The following is a 17,149-nucleotide window of genomic DNA, read 5'->3' as shown; positions in this document are numbered from 1 at the left end:
CTTTTTTAGGAGGAATACTGTGCTCAGAGGCCTCACAAAAGAAAGAATAACACAACATAAATAAATATTACAGAGTTATAGTGTGCATTCCCCTGCAAGCTCACCTATAAAAACCAAAGCATCGCAAAGCAAATCTAAAATATCACAGATTTAAGTTAGAATCAAACATGTGAAACCAGTAAGAGACAGTTAGATCTAAGTGAGACTGTGGGAGAGAGACAGAAAGTGAAAGATAGATTGAAGTCATACCTTGAGTCCTCCACATTCTGCTGCTGAGCCCTGGTCCACTCCGGTGATGTAAATACCCAGAGCATATTCTGCTCCCCCTCGGATCATCAGACCCAGAGACCGGCCGTCATCCAAAACCAAATTGACCTATTAAAGACAGAGAAACCAATTAAGATGACAGAAGCAGGAGTTAAAAATGTAAACATTGTGCAAACCAAACACTGTATAACAAAATAACATTTTAATGACATCTCAAAGTCTAAATTGTGTTGCTTGACAGGCTGCCAGACTCTCACAGTGTCAGGCTCACACACAGAAATGGAGATGTGAAACACAATGCATAGAAGAACGACAGCCCTGCTTTGAGCTGGCAGAAAATAAAGACTTCCAGGAGCTACTTAGTGGTATAAGTGGTAACTCAGAGCCAGTAATGAGGAGGCTGAATCTGTTCTAGTTGGAGGAATGACTGTTTCATTTAGTCTATCAGTTTGTTTACAAGGCTCATCTGTGTCTGATTAACAGAGCAGACAATATCTGACACCGTTTGAATTCAAATAATCAACCAACCATAATAATCATAATCCACCAATCAGAAATACTGGCTGACAACAAGATATGTCTGCTGTAGCACCCAATTAAAAACACTGCTGCAGGGAGCTAATGATTACCTACAGGATACACACTGTGCCAAAATGACTCTAAAAGTACAAACCCCAATTCCAATTAAGTTGGGACTTTGAGTAAAACATAAATAAAAACAGAATACAAGGATTAGCAAATGCTTTTGCACCTATATTCAATTGAATACACTACGAAGACAAGACATTTAATGTTCAAACTGATAAACTGTATTTTTTTTTGCAAATAATCACTGGTTTTAAAATGATCCCTGCAACATGTTACAAAAAGCGGTGACAGGGGCAACAAAAGACTGGGAAAGTTGAGGAATGCACAATAAACACCTGTTTGGAACATTCCACCGGGAAACAGGTTAATTGGTCATGATTGGGTATAAAGGAGCATCGCCAAAAGGCTCAGTCGTTCACAAGCAAGGATAGGGCGAGGTTCACCACATTAACAACTGCATGAGAAAATAGTCCTACAGTTAAAAAACAATGTTTCTCAATGTATAATTGCAAGTTATTTAGGGATTTCATCATATACAGTCCATAAGATAATCAAAAGATTCAGAAAAGCTGGAGAAATCTCTGCACGTAAGCAGCGAGGCTGAAAACCAACATGGAATTCCTGTGACCTTTGATCCCTTATGCAGCCCTGTATAAAAAAAATCATTGTGTAAAGGATATTACCACATGGACTCAGGAACACTTCAGAAAACCAATGTCAGTTAACACAGTTCATCACTACATCTACAAGTGTGAGTTAAAACTCTACCATGCAAAGAGAAAGCCCTTTATCAACAACACCCAGAAACACCGTCGGCTTCTCAGGGCCCGAGCTCATCTGAGATGGACTGACGCAGAGTGGAAAAGTGTGTTGTGGTCTGACGAGTCCACATTTCAAATTGTTTTTGGAAATCATAGACGTCATGTCCTCTGGGCCAAAGAGGAAAAGGACCATCCAGATTGTTATCAGCGTGAAGTTCAAAAGGCAACATCTGGGATGATATGGGGGGTCTTAGTGCTAACGGCATGGGTAACTTGCACATCTGTGAAGGCACCATTAATGCTGATAGGTACATACAGGTTTATGTTGCCATCTGAGCAACGTCTTTTTCAGGGACGTCCCTGCTAATTTCAGCAAGACAATGCTAAGCCAGATTCTGCATGCGTTACAGCATGGTAGTAGAGTGGGGCTACTAGACTGGCCTGCCTGTAGTCCAGACCTGTCTCCTATTGAAAATGTGGGGCAATTGAAGCACAAAATACACCAGCTGAAGTTGTACATCTAGCAAGTATGGGAAAGAATTAGTTAGTGTCCTGAGTTCCCAAATGCTTAGCGTTGTTAAAAGGAAAGGAGATGTAACACAGTGTTTTGGGAACGTTTTTCAGGCCTAAAATTCAAAATAAGTAAATATTTGCAAAAAAAAACAATAAAGTTTATCAGTTTGAACATTAAATATATTATCTTTGTAGTCAATCAAATTAAATATAGATTAAAAAGTTTTTTTTTATATTTTAACCTTAATATAGTAGAACTGAAGTTCTCTTCAGTTCACTTGTTTAATAGTTACAACTCTTGAATTAAATGACATCATCATAATAAATTATGCATATAGACAACAAATTATACCTGTAATAAAGCAAAACAAAGTTCTGTGCCTACACATAAAGCATGTGTACATTCTGGAAGAAATTATATATATATATATATATATATGTGTGTGTGTGTGTGTGTGTGTGTGTGTGTGTTTTACACAGTGCTAGTGCAGCTGAATAAGAACTGACCGTGATCAGGAAGCTTTTTGCTGCTGATCCATCTAATCAAACCTAACTTTTCAAAGTAAAATGGATTGTAGAGTTGACCTGACCCATCTCACTGAGTGAGTCCGACAAGCTGGAGGTAGAACTAAAGGAAATGCACTTGGAATGTAAAGACATAACTATATTACGCTCCTAGCGATTGTACCCTGCCTTGATCTATGAAAGCCTTTGAAAGACTTTGGCGTCAGCCTATTGGCTTTCTGTTTCCCGAGGCTAGAGGGTTTGATGAAGGGTTCATTTGTCTGTAAAAGTGCTTTATTCTAACCCACTGGCAATGACTCCATGAAGTATAATCTGCTCTTCTTTGTTTGATGCCTCTGGGTCATCTCATTAAGATTGTCCATTAACTCTACTTTGGTTTGGCCCTTGAGCCTTTAGCTCACTTAATTCAGTAATCTGCTAATGTCAGAGCCATCTTTGTTCATGGCACCAACATTACATGCTGATGATTTCCAAATGTTTACTTAAGATTTCTTGACCCCTTGAACCACATCTATTTAAATATTAATTTCAGCTTCCATCAGAATTTTAACACATTAAAATAACTTGAGCTTTTACCTTCTCTCAACTGCCCCGATAGACACACTAAAGCAATGAACAACACTTCTTAATAACATTAACAGGCCACGCCTACACAACCTAAAAGGGATAAGTTTGGAGAAGCTGGCAGGAGGACCGACATGGAAGAAACTGAAAAAGAAGCTTTGGTGTTTTAAAGTTTTAGTCACCAAAGACTCACAATAGCACTAACTAACTAACCGATGTAGGCAACCTTAAACCGGTAACTGTGAGGTTAATTTACAGTTTTTTTTATAACAGATGTTTAAGAATGTAAAAGGTTAACAGAAGGTAAAGCTATCAAAATTGTCCAAATAAAGTACTACTTTTGAAATCGTTATGCTCCCTTTATCTTTTACTATTGACTACTTAGAAAAACCCAACTCAAAATATTCAAAATTGAATTATTTTGAAGGCAAAGGGACCACATTAGAAACTATTTTTTATTCTTTGGGTTGCCAGGTCTCCTTGTGTAATAATGCTTGTATAACCTCAACCCTGGTTATGTACAATCAAGTTCAATAGACCTTTTTCCCCCCTTTCATTTTTCAGAACAAGCTGGGCAACGGGCATAAGTACAGTATGCTTCAGGCCTGTCACATAAATGTATAAACTGCTATGGGACTGTAAAGACAAAAGAAAAACTAAGTGGAAATTAAATTTCACAGAAATGTATTGAAATCACCCAGAGAACAATAATGGATGAGACGTTTGACTTTTGGAAATTGTTCTCCAAGTCACGACAATCAGGGGAAACAGAAATGTAACACAATGTAAGTAACACAAATTGAAACTATTTACAGTAGATCAGATGTTGACTCCAGTTTAAAAGAGATTCAGCGCTGGCTTTGCTTGAATTAAACCTTAAATTGTACATTTTCCCCCATCTGAATGAGGCCCTTAAACAACTTGGTTTGATCCTGCAGCTGTGATAAGTGGAGGAGTAGCAGCAGATCAGTAGCACCTTGGCAACTACATGATGACACATATGCAAATATGTCTATTAGACAACGTCAGTTGAATCCCTATTATCTAACTTTTTTTAAATTCTAAACATATGGTGCTGCAGCTCTTCTTTGAAGTGTCAGCGCAGTGGAGGTAAGCCAACCACCTTTGCTCAGTGAGAATATGGAGGCATTAATGCTTTCAGTGACATTTATGCAGGTTATGATTTTAATTACCAGACTCATCCTTCTTTTATTGGCAGCATATAGCAGCTCAAAGTGTTCTCTGGCATCAGCTGTTTCCGTGAAATCACTTCAACACGCTCTCCCTCTCTAAAAGAAGTCCCAGTGGTCTGATGTCTTTGTTGTGTAAGCAATGGAATCTGAGGCGCCAATCATGGAGCCTTTGCTTGGGACAGACAAGTGCATATAATCAAAGAATTATATTACACATACAGTGAGGAAAATAAGCATTTGAACACCCTGCTATTTTGCAAGTTCTCCCATTTAGAAATCATGGAGGGGTCTGAAATTTTCATTGTAGGTACATGTCCACTGTGAGAGACATAATCTAAAAAAAATCCAGAAATCGCAATGTATGATTTTTTAACAATTTATTTGTATGATACAGCTGCAAATAAGCATTTGAACACTTGTCTATCAGCTACAAATCTGACCCTCAAAGACCTGTTATTCTGCCTTCAAAATATCCACCTCCACTCCATTTATTATCCTAAATTAAATGTACCTGTTTGAGGTCGTTAGCTGCATAAAGACACCTGTCCACCCCATCCAATCAGTAGGAATCCAACTACTAACATGGCCAAGACCAAAGAGCTGTCCAAAGACACTAGATACTAAATTGTACACCTCCACAAGGCTGGAAAGGGCTACAGGGAAATTGCCAAGCAACTCTGGTAAAAAAAGGTCCACTGTTGGAACAATCATTAGAAAATGGAAGAAGCTAAACATGACTGTCAATCTCCCTCGGACTGGGTCTCCATGCAAGATCCCACCTCGTGGGGACTCAATGATTCTAAGAAAGGTGAGAAATTGGCCTAGAACTACAGGAGAGGAGCTGGTCAATGACCTGAAAAGAGCTGGGACCACTGTTTCCAAGGTTACTGTTGGTAATACACTAAGACGTCTTGAAACCATGCATGGCCCGGAAGGTTCCCCTGCTTAAACCAGCACATGTCAAGGCCCGTCTGAAGTTTGCCAATGACCATTTGGATGATCCAGAGGAGTCATGGGAGAAAGTTCTGGCGTGGCCTAGCCAGTCTCCAGACCTAAACCCAATAGAGAATCTTTGGAGGGAGCACAAACTCCGTGTTTCTCAGGAACAGACTGACCTGACTGATCTACAGAAGATCTGTGTGGAGGAGTGGGCCAAAATCCCTTCTGCAGTGTGTGCAAACCTGGTGAAAAACTACAGGAAACGTTTGACCTCTGGAACTGCAAACAAAGACTACTGTACCAAATATTAACATTGATTTTGCTCAGGTGTTCAAATACTTATTTGCAGCTGTATCATACAAATAAATAGTTAAAAAATCATACATTGTGATTTCTGGATTTCTTTTTTTTTTGATCATGTCTCTCACAGTGGACATGCACCTATGATGACGATTTCAGACCCCTCCATGATTTCAAAGTGGGAGAACTTGCAAAATAGCAGGCTGTTCAAATACTTATTTTCCTCACTGTATTATAAAGTGTAAGTTAGCGATGTGTGCATGAACAAAATCAGACAAGTAACTTTACTTGTCTAAGAAGCCCTTTATTGGACAGCTAAGACTTGAGAAGGGAGGGAGAGGGGAGACGACATGCATCAAAGGGCAACTGGTCAGAACCGAACCCGTGGGCGCTGCGTTAAGGACAGAGCCTCTGCATATAGACTCGCCCTCTACTTGACTTGCCAAGTGAGCTACCCAGGTGCCCATAACTATACCCGTTTTAAAACTTGATGACATGTCTTTACAGTACTTAAAAATCAGAAATGAATATTCCTTTCTTTTTTAACTGTGATGACTGGATTAATATTTTCCAAATGTAATCAGCAAGGCACTAACTACAGCGTGGATTAATGGAGCTGAAGCAGTTAAGATTCATGTGCAGCTCTTAGCTGCTGAAAAATTTAAAGTTCTAGAGTAATAAATCTTTTAAACATTTCTGACAGTTTCTTCCCTGCAGGCTGTAAGGTGGTGACAAGGTAGACGTTCGTAGGACTGAAAGTCCAATGACGAATACTGTTAGAGTTTTTCACTTCTTCTTTAGTGTCCATCATCTTTTGTCTGTTACCAAGTCTTACTAATGAAATTCACTTTTACTCTCCCTGACTTCCATCAAAGTAGTCCTGGTCAAATATATTGGAATCAGATAATAATGTGATTTAGGGCTCTTTCACACCTATATTTCAGAAAACTCTGTGCGATTCGGGGGTAAAGTTTCAACATTGTTGCACGTTTCATTTAGATCGGTTTGCTTTCACACTGCACTGTATCAAACACACTAAGCACTGTAAACACATGTCACACAAGCGAGAGGTTGCATGTTAATTTGACAGAATATCTGAAACTTGCTGATAGAGCAACACTAAACTCATTACATCTTGGGTTTTCTGGTTCTGCTATAGTGTTCCTAATATTTTAGAAAAAGATAAACAATGAGAGCAGCTGACATACAGCGAGTAAAGAAGACAGAGATGATGATGTCACAAAGACAACCAGCAATGTATGGTAAGAACAGCCTAAGGATCTTGAAGTTATCCCATTAACTCACAAATAAGATTAAAATTGCAGGCTAGTAAATGGTTTTCGATTTACTTCCTGTATTTGGGTAGGATCATGTTAGCACCTGTAGTGAACCAAACTCTAGTTCACTTGGAAGCAAACCCAAACCTGGCGAACAGAGACCCACGTTTTTAAGCGAACCAGGGTTTAGATGAGCTTTCTCGCCAGCTGAAAACCAACCAAACTATCCGACCAAACGCTCCAGGGTTTGTTTTAAACAGACCAAACAAGGTAAGCTTAAAATCCACCTTGGTGACCAGCTAAAGTACCTAAAATCTCAACCAGCCACTGCAAACGGGCATTGCAAATATAATTGAAGCCTAATTCTGTAAATGTGCGACCAATTTGTTGTCTCATATACATTGAGACCATTTGATGAGTGTGAGGAGTTACATAAAGGGAGATAAGAGTTTAGTAGAGATGAGTTTAGGTTCCAAAGACACAGAGACGCAGAGCCAACAGGCCTTCATAGGCAGAGTGAAAGAAACTCGGCTGTATGTAAACAGAGAGGGCATTATCCTCATCTCAGTCTGAAGGTTGGTTCACAGCATGACGCCTGGTACAGAAGCAGAACTTCATCCCTTAAAGGGAGGGCATGATTTTTAGGTTTATGGTGTTTGTGATTTTTGGATCATTTTTTTTGGATCATTATTTCGCTCCCTTTAGATCAACGTAGTTTAGCTTGCCTTTTTACATTCATCATGAATATTTGATTTAATATTTTTATATCAATGACTCAGAATTTTAAAGAATTTAAAGAAATGATCAATGCACCTAAAGTTTTGATATAACTAAACAGAAACTGTTCAAAGGATGCCTGTTTTAAACAAATTATTGTCATGGCAACCTATAAAATATTTTAAATGATTTAAATAGTTAGGCGAGGAAATCACCAGACGGCTCCCGATATGATATCATCACTATACTTATGCCACGATACAATATTATTGCAATTTTACACATTGCAATATTCTGTCATATATTGCAATTTATAACTTTTTTTCCAACTTCTAATTTTTCCCAATTTCAAATAATGTCCCCAAAAGGAAACTTTGTCAACATCTGTTTCATCTAAAAAGATACATTTCTCTGTTTTTTCACTTAAATTTTATTGCTACAAAATGGGACAAACTGACCAACACATACGATAAAATATCGATACTGGGCGTCTGTGTATCAGTACAGAGTTGCCACTGGAAATATTGTGATACTGTATTGATTGTTGCTTCATTATTCCAGAGCTCTGGTTTTAAGTTTCCCGTGTAAAGCCTCACCTTCTTCTCGTCTCCCTCCTGCAGCAGCTGCATGTTGCTGCGTCGCTGGCTGTCGGTTCTCCTCAGGGTGGCGCTCCGGTGCTCAGTCAGGTCGGGAGGGGGGGACACACTCCGACCCTGAGGGTCAACCCAGGTGTAAACATGGTTGGTGACGTAGCCGCCGGGAATCCGCCCGACTGAACGCACAGAGAGGCAAAGCTTTTTACTGCCCTTCAGCACCTGAGGAGAGGAGAGAAGAGAGTGAATACACAAACATAAGTCAAACTTATTATTTGATTAAATAACATATTTAAAATTTATAACATAAGTCATTATGGAAATGTTTTTTTTACTAAACTAAAGTTGCATTAACTATCAATTCACTATTTATTTGATGGTTATTATAAATTGTTACCCAAACATTTGTATTTCTCAGAACGCACATTAGTGCAAGTCCACACTTCAATCAATTTAATGGGATTTTGTAAGGGCATAGAATCTGCCCACATAAAAATATTCATGGTACAAATGCTGTGTAAGGTTGTAGCAGTGCATATAAAGTGCAACACTACTACATTTGGGATGGAAATTAAAGATTATATGAAACCAACCACGTTTTCGCACAGCTTCTGGCTGCAAAAAACCTCAAATGATCAAACATCTTTCCACAGACACACACAACAAATACATTTCTAACAGATTCCTACTGAAAATTGCTGTCAGCTTTGCCTCATTGCCTTCTGATAGCTTCTTGTATGTGCAGTCCCTCTGCAGCTCAATGTATTCCCGTGTGCCCGGTGGCCTGGAGAAATCAAACTGAACAGAGTTGAAGACCTAATGATCGAACAATTCCTGTACACCACAAACACGAGGAGCTCAGCTTTCATTTCAGACTAGAAATGATCACAAACAATCAGAAAAGTCTCTGCATGAAAAGGTTTCATGTGTATTGCTGTTGTTGATGTGTGTTAAATACTATAGACAATCAAATCATTCGTCCAATGGCAGGTACTGACCAAGAAAGTGGATCATATCACTCTGGTTCAGAGGTATTTACACTGGCCTGTCTCTCATAGAATTGATTTAAAAATACTATTGGTGGTTCATAACAGCACCAAATGGTTTATTTCGGATGTATTGCTACGTAGGGTCTTTTCACACCTAAAAGTCCAGACCAAAGTCCGAATCATTCATCTATCCATCCTTCCGCTTATCCGGTATCAAGTCGCGGGCAGCTCCAGCAGCGGACCCCAAACTTCGCTTTCCCAAGTCACATGTACCAGCTCTGAGTGGGGGATCCCGAGGCCTCCTCCCAGCTGGACGTGCCTGGAACACCTCCCTAGGGCAGTGCCCAGGAGGCATCCTTACCAGATGCCCAAACCACCTCAACTGGCTCCTTTCAACGCGTAGGAGCAGCGGCTCTACTCCGAGCTCCTCTCGGATGACTGAGCTTCTCACCCTGTCTCTAAGGGAGACGCCAGCCCCCTCCTGAGGAAACTCTGTACTCTGGGTCCGAATCAACGTTTGTGTTCAATTACATTGTATACATTTGATCCCGTTCATTTTGGTTTCACATAGTGATTTTGCCAGTGCACTAAAGAACTTTCCATGACATACCTACGGCGTGTCGTCACCACGCACGTGTGTTGCGTCTCCTTTTGATGGGTAAATAGATAAGTGTGCGTCTGAAGTTGCAGTTTAGTCATTTTGGCATTTTTTGGCTAAAAGTAGTTTTTTCCGTATGTACGAAAATTAATGAACAGATACATGAGGAAAGCCCAATTGTTTCATTATTACTCTACTGTTCGCTCATACCTTCTCTCTTTTGTCAGCTCAGAATTTTTGTAAATGTCTGCATTTTTGTGAGTGTTTTCTAATTGACTATTAAGGTTTTCGTCTGACCAAATTAAAATTAAATATCTAACCTCCTCCCCCCATGTACTTCCACAACTCATTTTAATTGTTTTAGCAAGGTTTTTTTTCCAGGGTTTTTCTTCTTCTATGGTACGTAGTTGCCTTACTTCCTGTAATTGGTCCGAAACAGAGATGGGAAGTAATAAAGTTACTGTACTCAAGTAGATTTTTCAGATTATTCTTATTTTTATCTTTACTATTTATTTTTGTGGCAACCTTTTACTCCTTACATTTTAACATGAATATCGGTAATTTCTAGTCATTACATTTTACAAAATTGGCTTGTTACTTTAGTTTTTTACAAAGGGTCTTCTATCAGGAGTGATTGTGAGCGCATGTCGGAGAATATCGCAGACACGCGCCTCACAACGCGAGCGGGCGCGCACGCCACACGGAAAAAAACTCTAAGAACCTTGAGAACTGTAAGTCATATAACGTTATAATGTTGTCAGTCAATTTAAGCCGGATGTTGCATTGGTCTTTAGTTCTGGCACATTTAAGGTTAGCTAGTCATTTTGTTGTTTGTTTTCTTCACCTGCTCGCTAGGTTACACCTGGCTGTTGATTCAATAACGATAAACCTTACATTAATCTCAATTTATCTGTCTTCTTCTCACAATACTTGCAATGAACTGCTAAATGCTCCTAATAACATATGTTTGAAGCAACAACTGGAATTATTACTTGTCAGAGTCCTGCAGAATGCAGAGGATGCCCGTCTCCTTGAGCACAACGATCCGGAAAAATCAATTTCACAATCTTGATATGTGCTGAGAGATAATAACTTCAATTCTGAGGCAACAAAACCCTGTCAGCACTGAAGATCGCTGGACCAAAATGTCTCTCATTACTCCCTCTATCTTCCACCTCCTCTTTATGGCAGTATCAATGCAGAGGTAGAGATAAAAGTTTCTAACAGATTAGTTCAGCAGCACATGAGCAGGTACACTGCATGTAGCCTTTACTCGCAGAGGGAGAGCACGAGCGAGAGCAAAAGAGTTAGAGAGCAAGTACAGTTTGGCAATATGGAGATAATCAAATTTACTGATGACGTCAATACTGCCGCAATAGTGCATAGTTAACTTTGGTGCATTCACAAAAGAATGTATACAATGACATTTTAGATAAATAATCCTCAATAATGTGGACATAATGACAAAGTGGGTCAAGGACAATAAGAGAACAGCTAAAACAGTCTGGCAAGTTCACTTGTGTCATATCGCGAAAAACCAATTTTAAGACGACATCCAGCCTCATATATCGATGGCAATGTAAAGTAGATATTTGCACAGCCCTAACTACGAGACCGAGAAGTACAGGCATCCAAAAAGGCACAGAACCACAAACAGCATGACGGAAAACTGCCTGTGTCCTTGATTTTATCATTGTGTCAAACGTTTACCAGTGTTGATCGCAAAGGCTTTCTCCTTGATTTGAACAATACACATCACCAGCCCATGACATGTGTCACATCTGTCTGAATCGTCAGATATTACAAGGGTGCCTGGGAGTCAAAATGCAATCAGGATCACACCGAATGGGTGACAGGAGAGGGTCATACAAAAAGGAAACATTTAAGTCTAAGTCTTTCATTAGTTTTGTTGCTAATATTGTTCCGAAGTCACCATTTTTTAAGAGATTATTTTTGAGCATTTTTAGGCCTTCATTTTGGGGCCTAAAGGGGGGAGAGAGGGGGGGAATGACATGCAGAAAATGGCCGAGGTTAGTCATGTTTTTACACATCGGTCTGCTAAGCAAAACTGGCCCGATGTGAACAATCGATTATTTCCGTCTAGTTGTTGTGTGTGTCATTGCGGCGTTGGTGTGTTTTTTTTTTTGGCCATGCAAAGTTTGAGTGAAACAAGACACGTGAATTGAGGAATGCGATACTTGCAAAGGTTGAAATAATGTAAGGAGGACACAGTGTCAAATTCTTTAACACCACCAATTCGATAGTTAATAACTGCTACAACGACTCAAGAATGACTGCTACAACTCCTAAAGACCCAAGCTAAGCTCCTGTGTCTTGTTTGCTGGCTGCTCGGTAAACAAAGTGAAGGGGGGGGGGGCACAGAGCTAGCAACAAATTCAACTCAGGCTCACTTAACTTAACTTTAGGTGGGTTTTGCTTTAGTGATGTCTCCCTCGCCAACCCACAGAAAACCCTGATTAATCCTAACAACTTGTCAGGATATTTTTGTTTTATAATCCATAGTTCTTTTTATTACAGATGTGAGTTAAACTGGACTTTCATTCATATCAGCAATAATAATATTGGTTATGGGTATGGGCCAACATTTTCATATCAGTGCATCCCTAGTTTGATTCAAGCACATTGGCTTCTCTCTTAGATACGTTGCCAAGTGGCAGTGACCGAGCATCACTTTGATTTATAGTTCCAAAAAAGCTTATCATGGTGCATGCTGTTTTGTGAAATGTAACCGCATTTAGGGGGAATGGAGGAAGAAAGCAAAATGAGCAGTGTTTCTCAAAGCAATGAGAAGCAGGGGTGCAGGGAGTTTGAGCAACATGACACTTAAGGAGAAAAACAAAGATGGAGGGTAATGGAGGCCACGGAGGGAGGGCAGTAGGTTTAACATGCTGCTCCATCCGGTGAATAAGAAGCAGTGGTACTCGGCTAAGCAGCCATGGTACAGCAGACCTAATGCGCTGTCCCTGGAGAAAAATGCTGATTGTGACAATGGGCTGATGAAACTCGGCCCTGCTTTCAAAGAGAACAAACAGCACCGGGAAAAACAATGGAATGTACCAGAGCATAATGGGAAATGACATCAGCAGGTAAACTGCTTTCAGATGATGCCGTGAAAAAAAAAAAAAAATACGCTCTCATGAGAGTCCAGGGAATCCATTTCATACACAAAAGGCTGAATGCACAAAGGCCAGCTGCAGAACCCCTCTAGTTTCATCACGTAGAAATAGAGTGTCAAGAAATTTACTGTGTAAGAAATGACTCATGAAACAAGAGGGGTTCAACTAGGAACCCTAGTTATGTACAGAGTCCGCATTAAGTGGCCCCAATGACACTGCAAACTCTTTTCATTGGAGTAGGTAAACCTCCAAATGTTAACAAGAAGCATTACATGATGTTGCTTTCTCTGATCTCAGCTTTTTAAATGTCGATTTTTTTTCTCATTTCTTCTCTCCTTTATGACAGTAAACAGAATATCTTTAAGTTGTGGACCAAACAACACATTTCAGGACATCATGTTGGGTTTTAGGAAACACTGGTTAACCTTTTTTGCAATTTTCTTTTCTTTTATAAACCAAACATCCTTGATTATTTGAGGGAAAAAAAAAATCAACAGATTATTTAATAATGGAAATGTTGGAAGGGGATGTTCTAAAACATGGCCAATGGAAGAGTTTATATAAGTCTGTATATATTAAGTTGATAATAGACCATGCACATTTATCCACAACAAGCAAACTGAAAATGTAGTATTAGAAACATTGTTGGAAAGTAGTCATATGCAAAAAAAATATATATGTATAAATGATGTACAGTTGGGGACCCCTCTTTGTTCTCATATTAAATGACTGGAAAAAAGAATTGTTCTAATGCATACTTATTATGTATTATATCAAATCTTACCTGCACTACAGAATTTTCTGGTGCTAGAAATCTGTCAACCAAAGCAATAACAAAAGACAAAGCAGTGCAGTCATTGCAGTCAGTTTCTCTTCGCTAGGATTCCTTCGGTAATCATCATTCGATCCAATAACTAAAATTCTTTATCTGGTTAAAATGCACTGTTACGCAGGGTCTTTAGGAGGATTGAGCTAATAGGGGGAGACTGACATGTCACATAAACATGTTTGTGTGATCGAATTTAGCCAACACAGCAGGGGTTGGAAAGATATACACATCCAGGCAAGTTAGTCTAATTCTCATGGTGAACACATAGGGAGAACGGGACAGGTGGAATGTTACTGGCTGGGTTGACCTTCAGCAGCTGTGTGCCTTTATGTAGCAAGCCCAGGTTAGCTTAGCTGTTTGTAACACTATAGTTAGGTGTATTGTAAAAATGTAGCTTCAAACTGAATTAAAAGTTAATTAATCAGTGCTTCTGGCAGACAACCACAATACTAGTGCATGAGCAAAGGTGACATGGTGACCAAATGACATAGACCATGCCCTTGATTAAAATTACAGATTTCAGGTTTGAATATACTTGGAAACATTTAGGATCATGTACAGTACACAACTCAACAAAATACTGTTGTTTATTTCATATTGTTTAATATGTTTATATGCACCAACAACCAAGGAAATTCCTTGTAAGTGCTAATTACTTAATAAATCCTTTTCTGATTGAGATTGTTTTTAGAAATTGTACTGCTGAAATGTTGTCTATTATATCTTTAAGTGGAACAAAAATTCTCTCCTAATGCCAATCACTTACTACACAAACAAGCCCACAAGCAGGATGACATTTTGTAAACACAAAGCATACTGCTCACACTTATGCAAGTAAAAACGTAATCTTAATTTTATTTTCACTAAAATGACTAAATAAATGCGAAGACAGAAAGAAATCTGGGAAAGTGACCAATTTCTGAAATAATTCATTCCTATATTGACAGAATGCTCCACAAGATGGCAAAACCCCAAACACAGACAAATAGCCACACAGCGTTCACATGGACACACACAGACACACACACACACACACAAATACCCCAAGCAGCAGCTTATCAGGGCCGACTACTGAAGCCAATTGTAGAAGATGCATCCCAGCTACAGAGACACAGGTTCCAAAAATTCTATAACGACTGTAATGAAGTGTGAAAACACAGCTTCTCTCTAATCATATAAACATGTTTTTCCCCATTTGTAGTTAACGTCTCTATAGTAAATTTGACTTCTTTTTTCACATTTATCTATTGTTTATCAGTACCAAACACACATTAATCTGATATCACCCAATTTTACAGTTAGAAAAACTTACGTACAAGCTAACCCCCCTCCCCACAACAGGATAAACATGGTCACATAGACAAAAAAGAACAGAACAGAAGTTTTGTTATAATTATCAGAGTAGCCCCTGATATTGTACTTAATTAAGTATGAAAGGACATTCAACCATTCAAGTCCTCCAGGGACATCAAAAAACATGGAGGTTAAAGGCTAGGAACCACAGGTTTACTGAAGGCTTTTAGAGAGTGTTTCATACCAGCTTTGGACAGCAGATTGGTTGGCAGGTGATAGAGAGCATCTGTCACACACATCACTTGTGTCAAACTGTAAACAGCTTGTTAGGTTTAACTTTAGACAGGTGGGTCCTATTCAGGACCATATCAGTGTAGATACCAAATAGAGTTGCCCAGGCCACCGGGAGCACCCGGGGGTTATCTGGTAGGCCAGTCTATTTGTGTGGGCTGAATGGCCTGCACGCCCATCTAAAACTTTTTTTTATCTGCCCATAGAGAGAAGAAAGATCGCATGATTGGCCCAGTTGTCTGTCTTTCATACGGACACTGGCCGTTCACATCCTTGGTCTTTGGCTGACTGGCCCACAGAGAGGAGAGAGATCACATTGTTGGCCCACTGGTTTTTCTCTCATCTAAATACTGACCAATCACATCCCACTATGGGACGGAACACATTTAAGTCCCACCTCCCAAAATATAACTTCACAAAGTGCTGGTAGCTAGCTGGTAAAAACACAAGATTTAAGCATGTCAAACGATTATTTTAGCACCCTACCAGAGAGGACAGGTTCTGTTAGTAAGCTAATGTTTGTTATATATTAGCAAGCTAAGGTTCTTGCAAAACATAGTACTATGACCTTCTAATTTATCCAACTTCCACTATAACACAAGCTTCATATTAACTTACAGACTTGTAACTTGTTTACTATACAAGGCATCTTGATGACACCCAGGCTCTACCCTCAGCCTTTAGCCATCTTACCATCAGGAGCCAGGCAGTCGTTTTGACTCAGTGAGTACATTATAATACTCTCTTACCCCTCAGCTAAGTGAGAGTATTCGGGGCTGGTATGCAGGGTAGTAAATGTTACCATTTTACTTTTCTTGGCTGGTCCAGTCATCCATCTCCATCCGCTTACCAGCTATCGGGTTGCGTGGGAGCAGCTCCAGTAGGGAACCCCAAACTTCCCTTTCCACATTCATTCCCTTTGCCACATCAACCAGCTCCGACCGGGGGATCCCGAGGCGTTCCCTGGCCAGGTTGGAGATATAATCTCTCCACCTAGTCCTGGGTTTTCCCCGAGGCCTCCTTCCAGCTGGACATGCCTGAAACACCTCCCTAGGGAGGCGCCCAGGACCATTGTGACGAAAAGAGAGCTGGGCCAGAAGGCAAAGCTCTCAATCAAGCGGTCAGTGTTTGTTCCTACCCTCACCTATGATCATGAAGGCTGGGTCGTGAGCGAAAGAACAACATCCAGGGTACAAGTGGCCAATATAGGTTTCCTCAGAAAGATGGCTGGCATCTCCCTTAGAGACAGGGTGAGAAGCTCAGTCATCCGAGAGGAGCTCGGAGTAGAGTCCCTGCTCCTTTGCAAAGGAGCAAGTTGAGGTGGTTTGGGCATCTGGTAAGTATTTTTGGCCGGTGAGTAAGGCAAATCTACCAGCCACTTGCATATTTTACCAGAAATTGGACGATAAATGTTGCTAATGTTGAACCCTGTTGGTAGCCTATGCACATGTGTTGAAGGGGAGTGCTAAAACAGTTGGTTTCTGGGTGATTGTGATGTTTTTTTTTCAGCCCTGGAGTAAACCCTGTAAAGGGCCCCCAGCCACCATACGCTCCTTTTCCCAAGTATTCCTAATGCCAAAGAAGATGATAGTGATGCAGAGATGGGAAGTAACGAAGTACAAATACTTCGTTACTGTACTCAAGTAGATTTTTCTGATATTTCTACTTTACTTTACTATTTATTTTTAGGACGACTCTTTACTTCTACTCCTTACATTTTTACACAAATATCGGTACTTTCTACTTCTTACATTTTACAAAATTGGCTCGTTACT

General features: G+C 39.8%; 1 protein-coding gene and 2 long non-coding RNA genes across 5 annotated transcripts in view; 1 reads left to right on the top strand and 2 right to left on the bottom strand.

Moving 5' to 3' along the window:
• Positions 1 to 17,149, bottom strand: part of whrna (whirlin a) — a 185,876-nt gene that overhangs the window by 93,292 nt on the left and 75,435 nt on the right. For all 3 annotated transcript variants that reach the window (XM_034896884.1, XM_034896886.1, XM_034896885.1), the window contains exons 2-3: positions 8,241 to 8,459; positions 250 to 375 (exon numbers count right to left, since the gene is read on the bottom strand). In XM_034896884.1, coding sequence (XP_034752775.1) covers positions 250 to 375; positions 8,241 to 8,459 — 345 coding nt within the window. The remainder of the gene's footprint in view (positions 1 to 249; positions 376 to 8,240; positions 8,460 to 17,149) is intronic.
• LOC117959635 overlaps positions 424 to 17,149 on the top strand; it is a 19,152-nt gene continuing 2,426 nt past the window's right edge. The window contains exons 1-2 of the long non-coding RNA XR_004659982.1: positions 424 to 435; positions 2,141 to 2,143. This is a non-coding gene — a long non-coding RNA (uncharacterized LOC117959635). The remainder of the gene's footprint in view (positions 436 to 2,140; positions 2,144 to 17,149) is intronic.
• The window catches only part of LOC117959636, a 17,840-nt gene continuing 16,260 nt past the window's right edge, over positions 15,570 to 17,149 (bottom strand). Inside the window, exon 3 of the long non-coding RNA XR_004659983.1 lies at positions 15,570 to 15,710. This is a non-coding gene — a long non-coding RNA (uncharacterized LOC117959636). The remainder of the gene's footprint in view (positions 15,711 to 17,149) is intronic.

This window comes from Etheostoma cragini, chromosome 16 (assembly GCF_013103735.1).
Source record: "Etheostoma cragini isolate CJK2018 chromosome 16, CSU_Ecrag_1.0, whole genome shotgun sequence".
Taxonomy (NCBI): domain Eukaryota; kingdom Metazoa; phylum Chordata; class Actinopteri; order Perciformes; family Percidae; genus Etheostoma; species Etheostoma cragini.
Note: the sequence above shows the minus strand (reverse complement) of the source record. Positions and strands in the feature narration are given on the sequence as shown.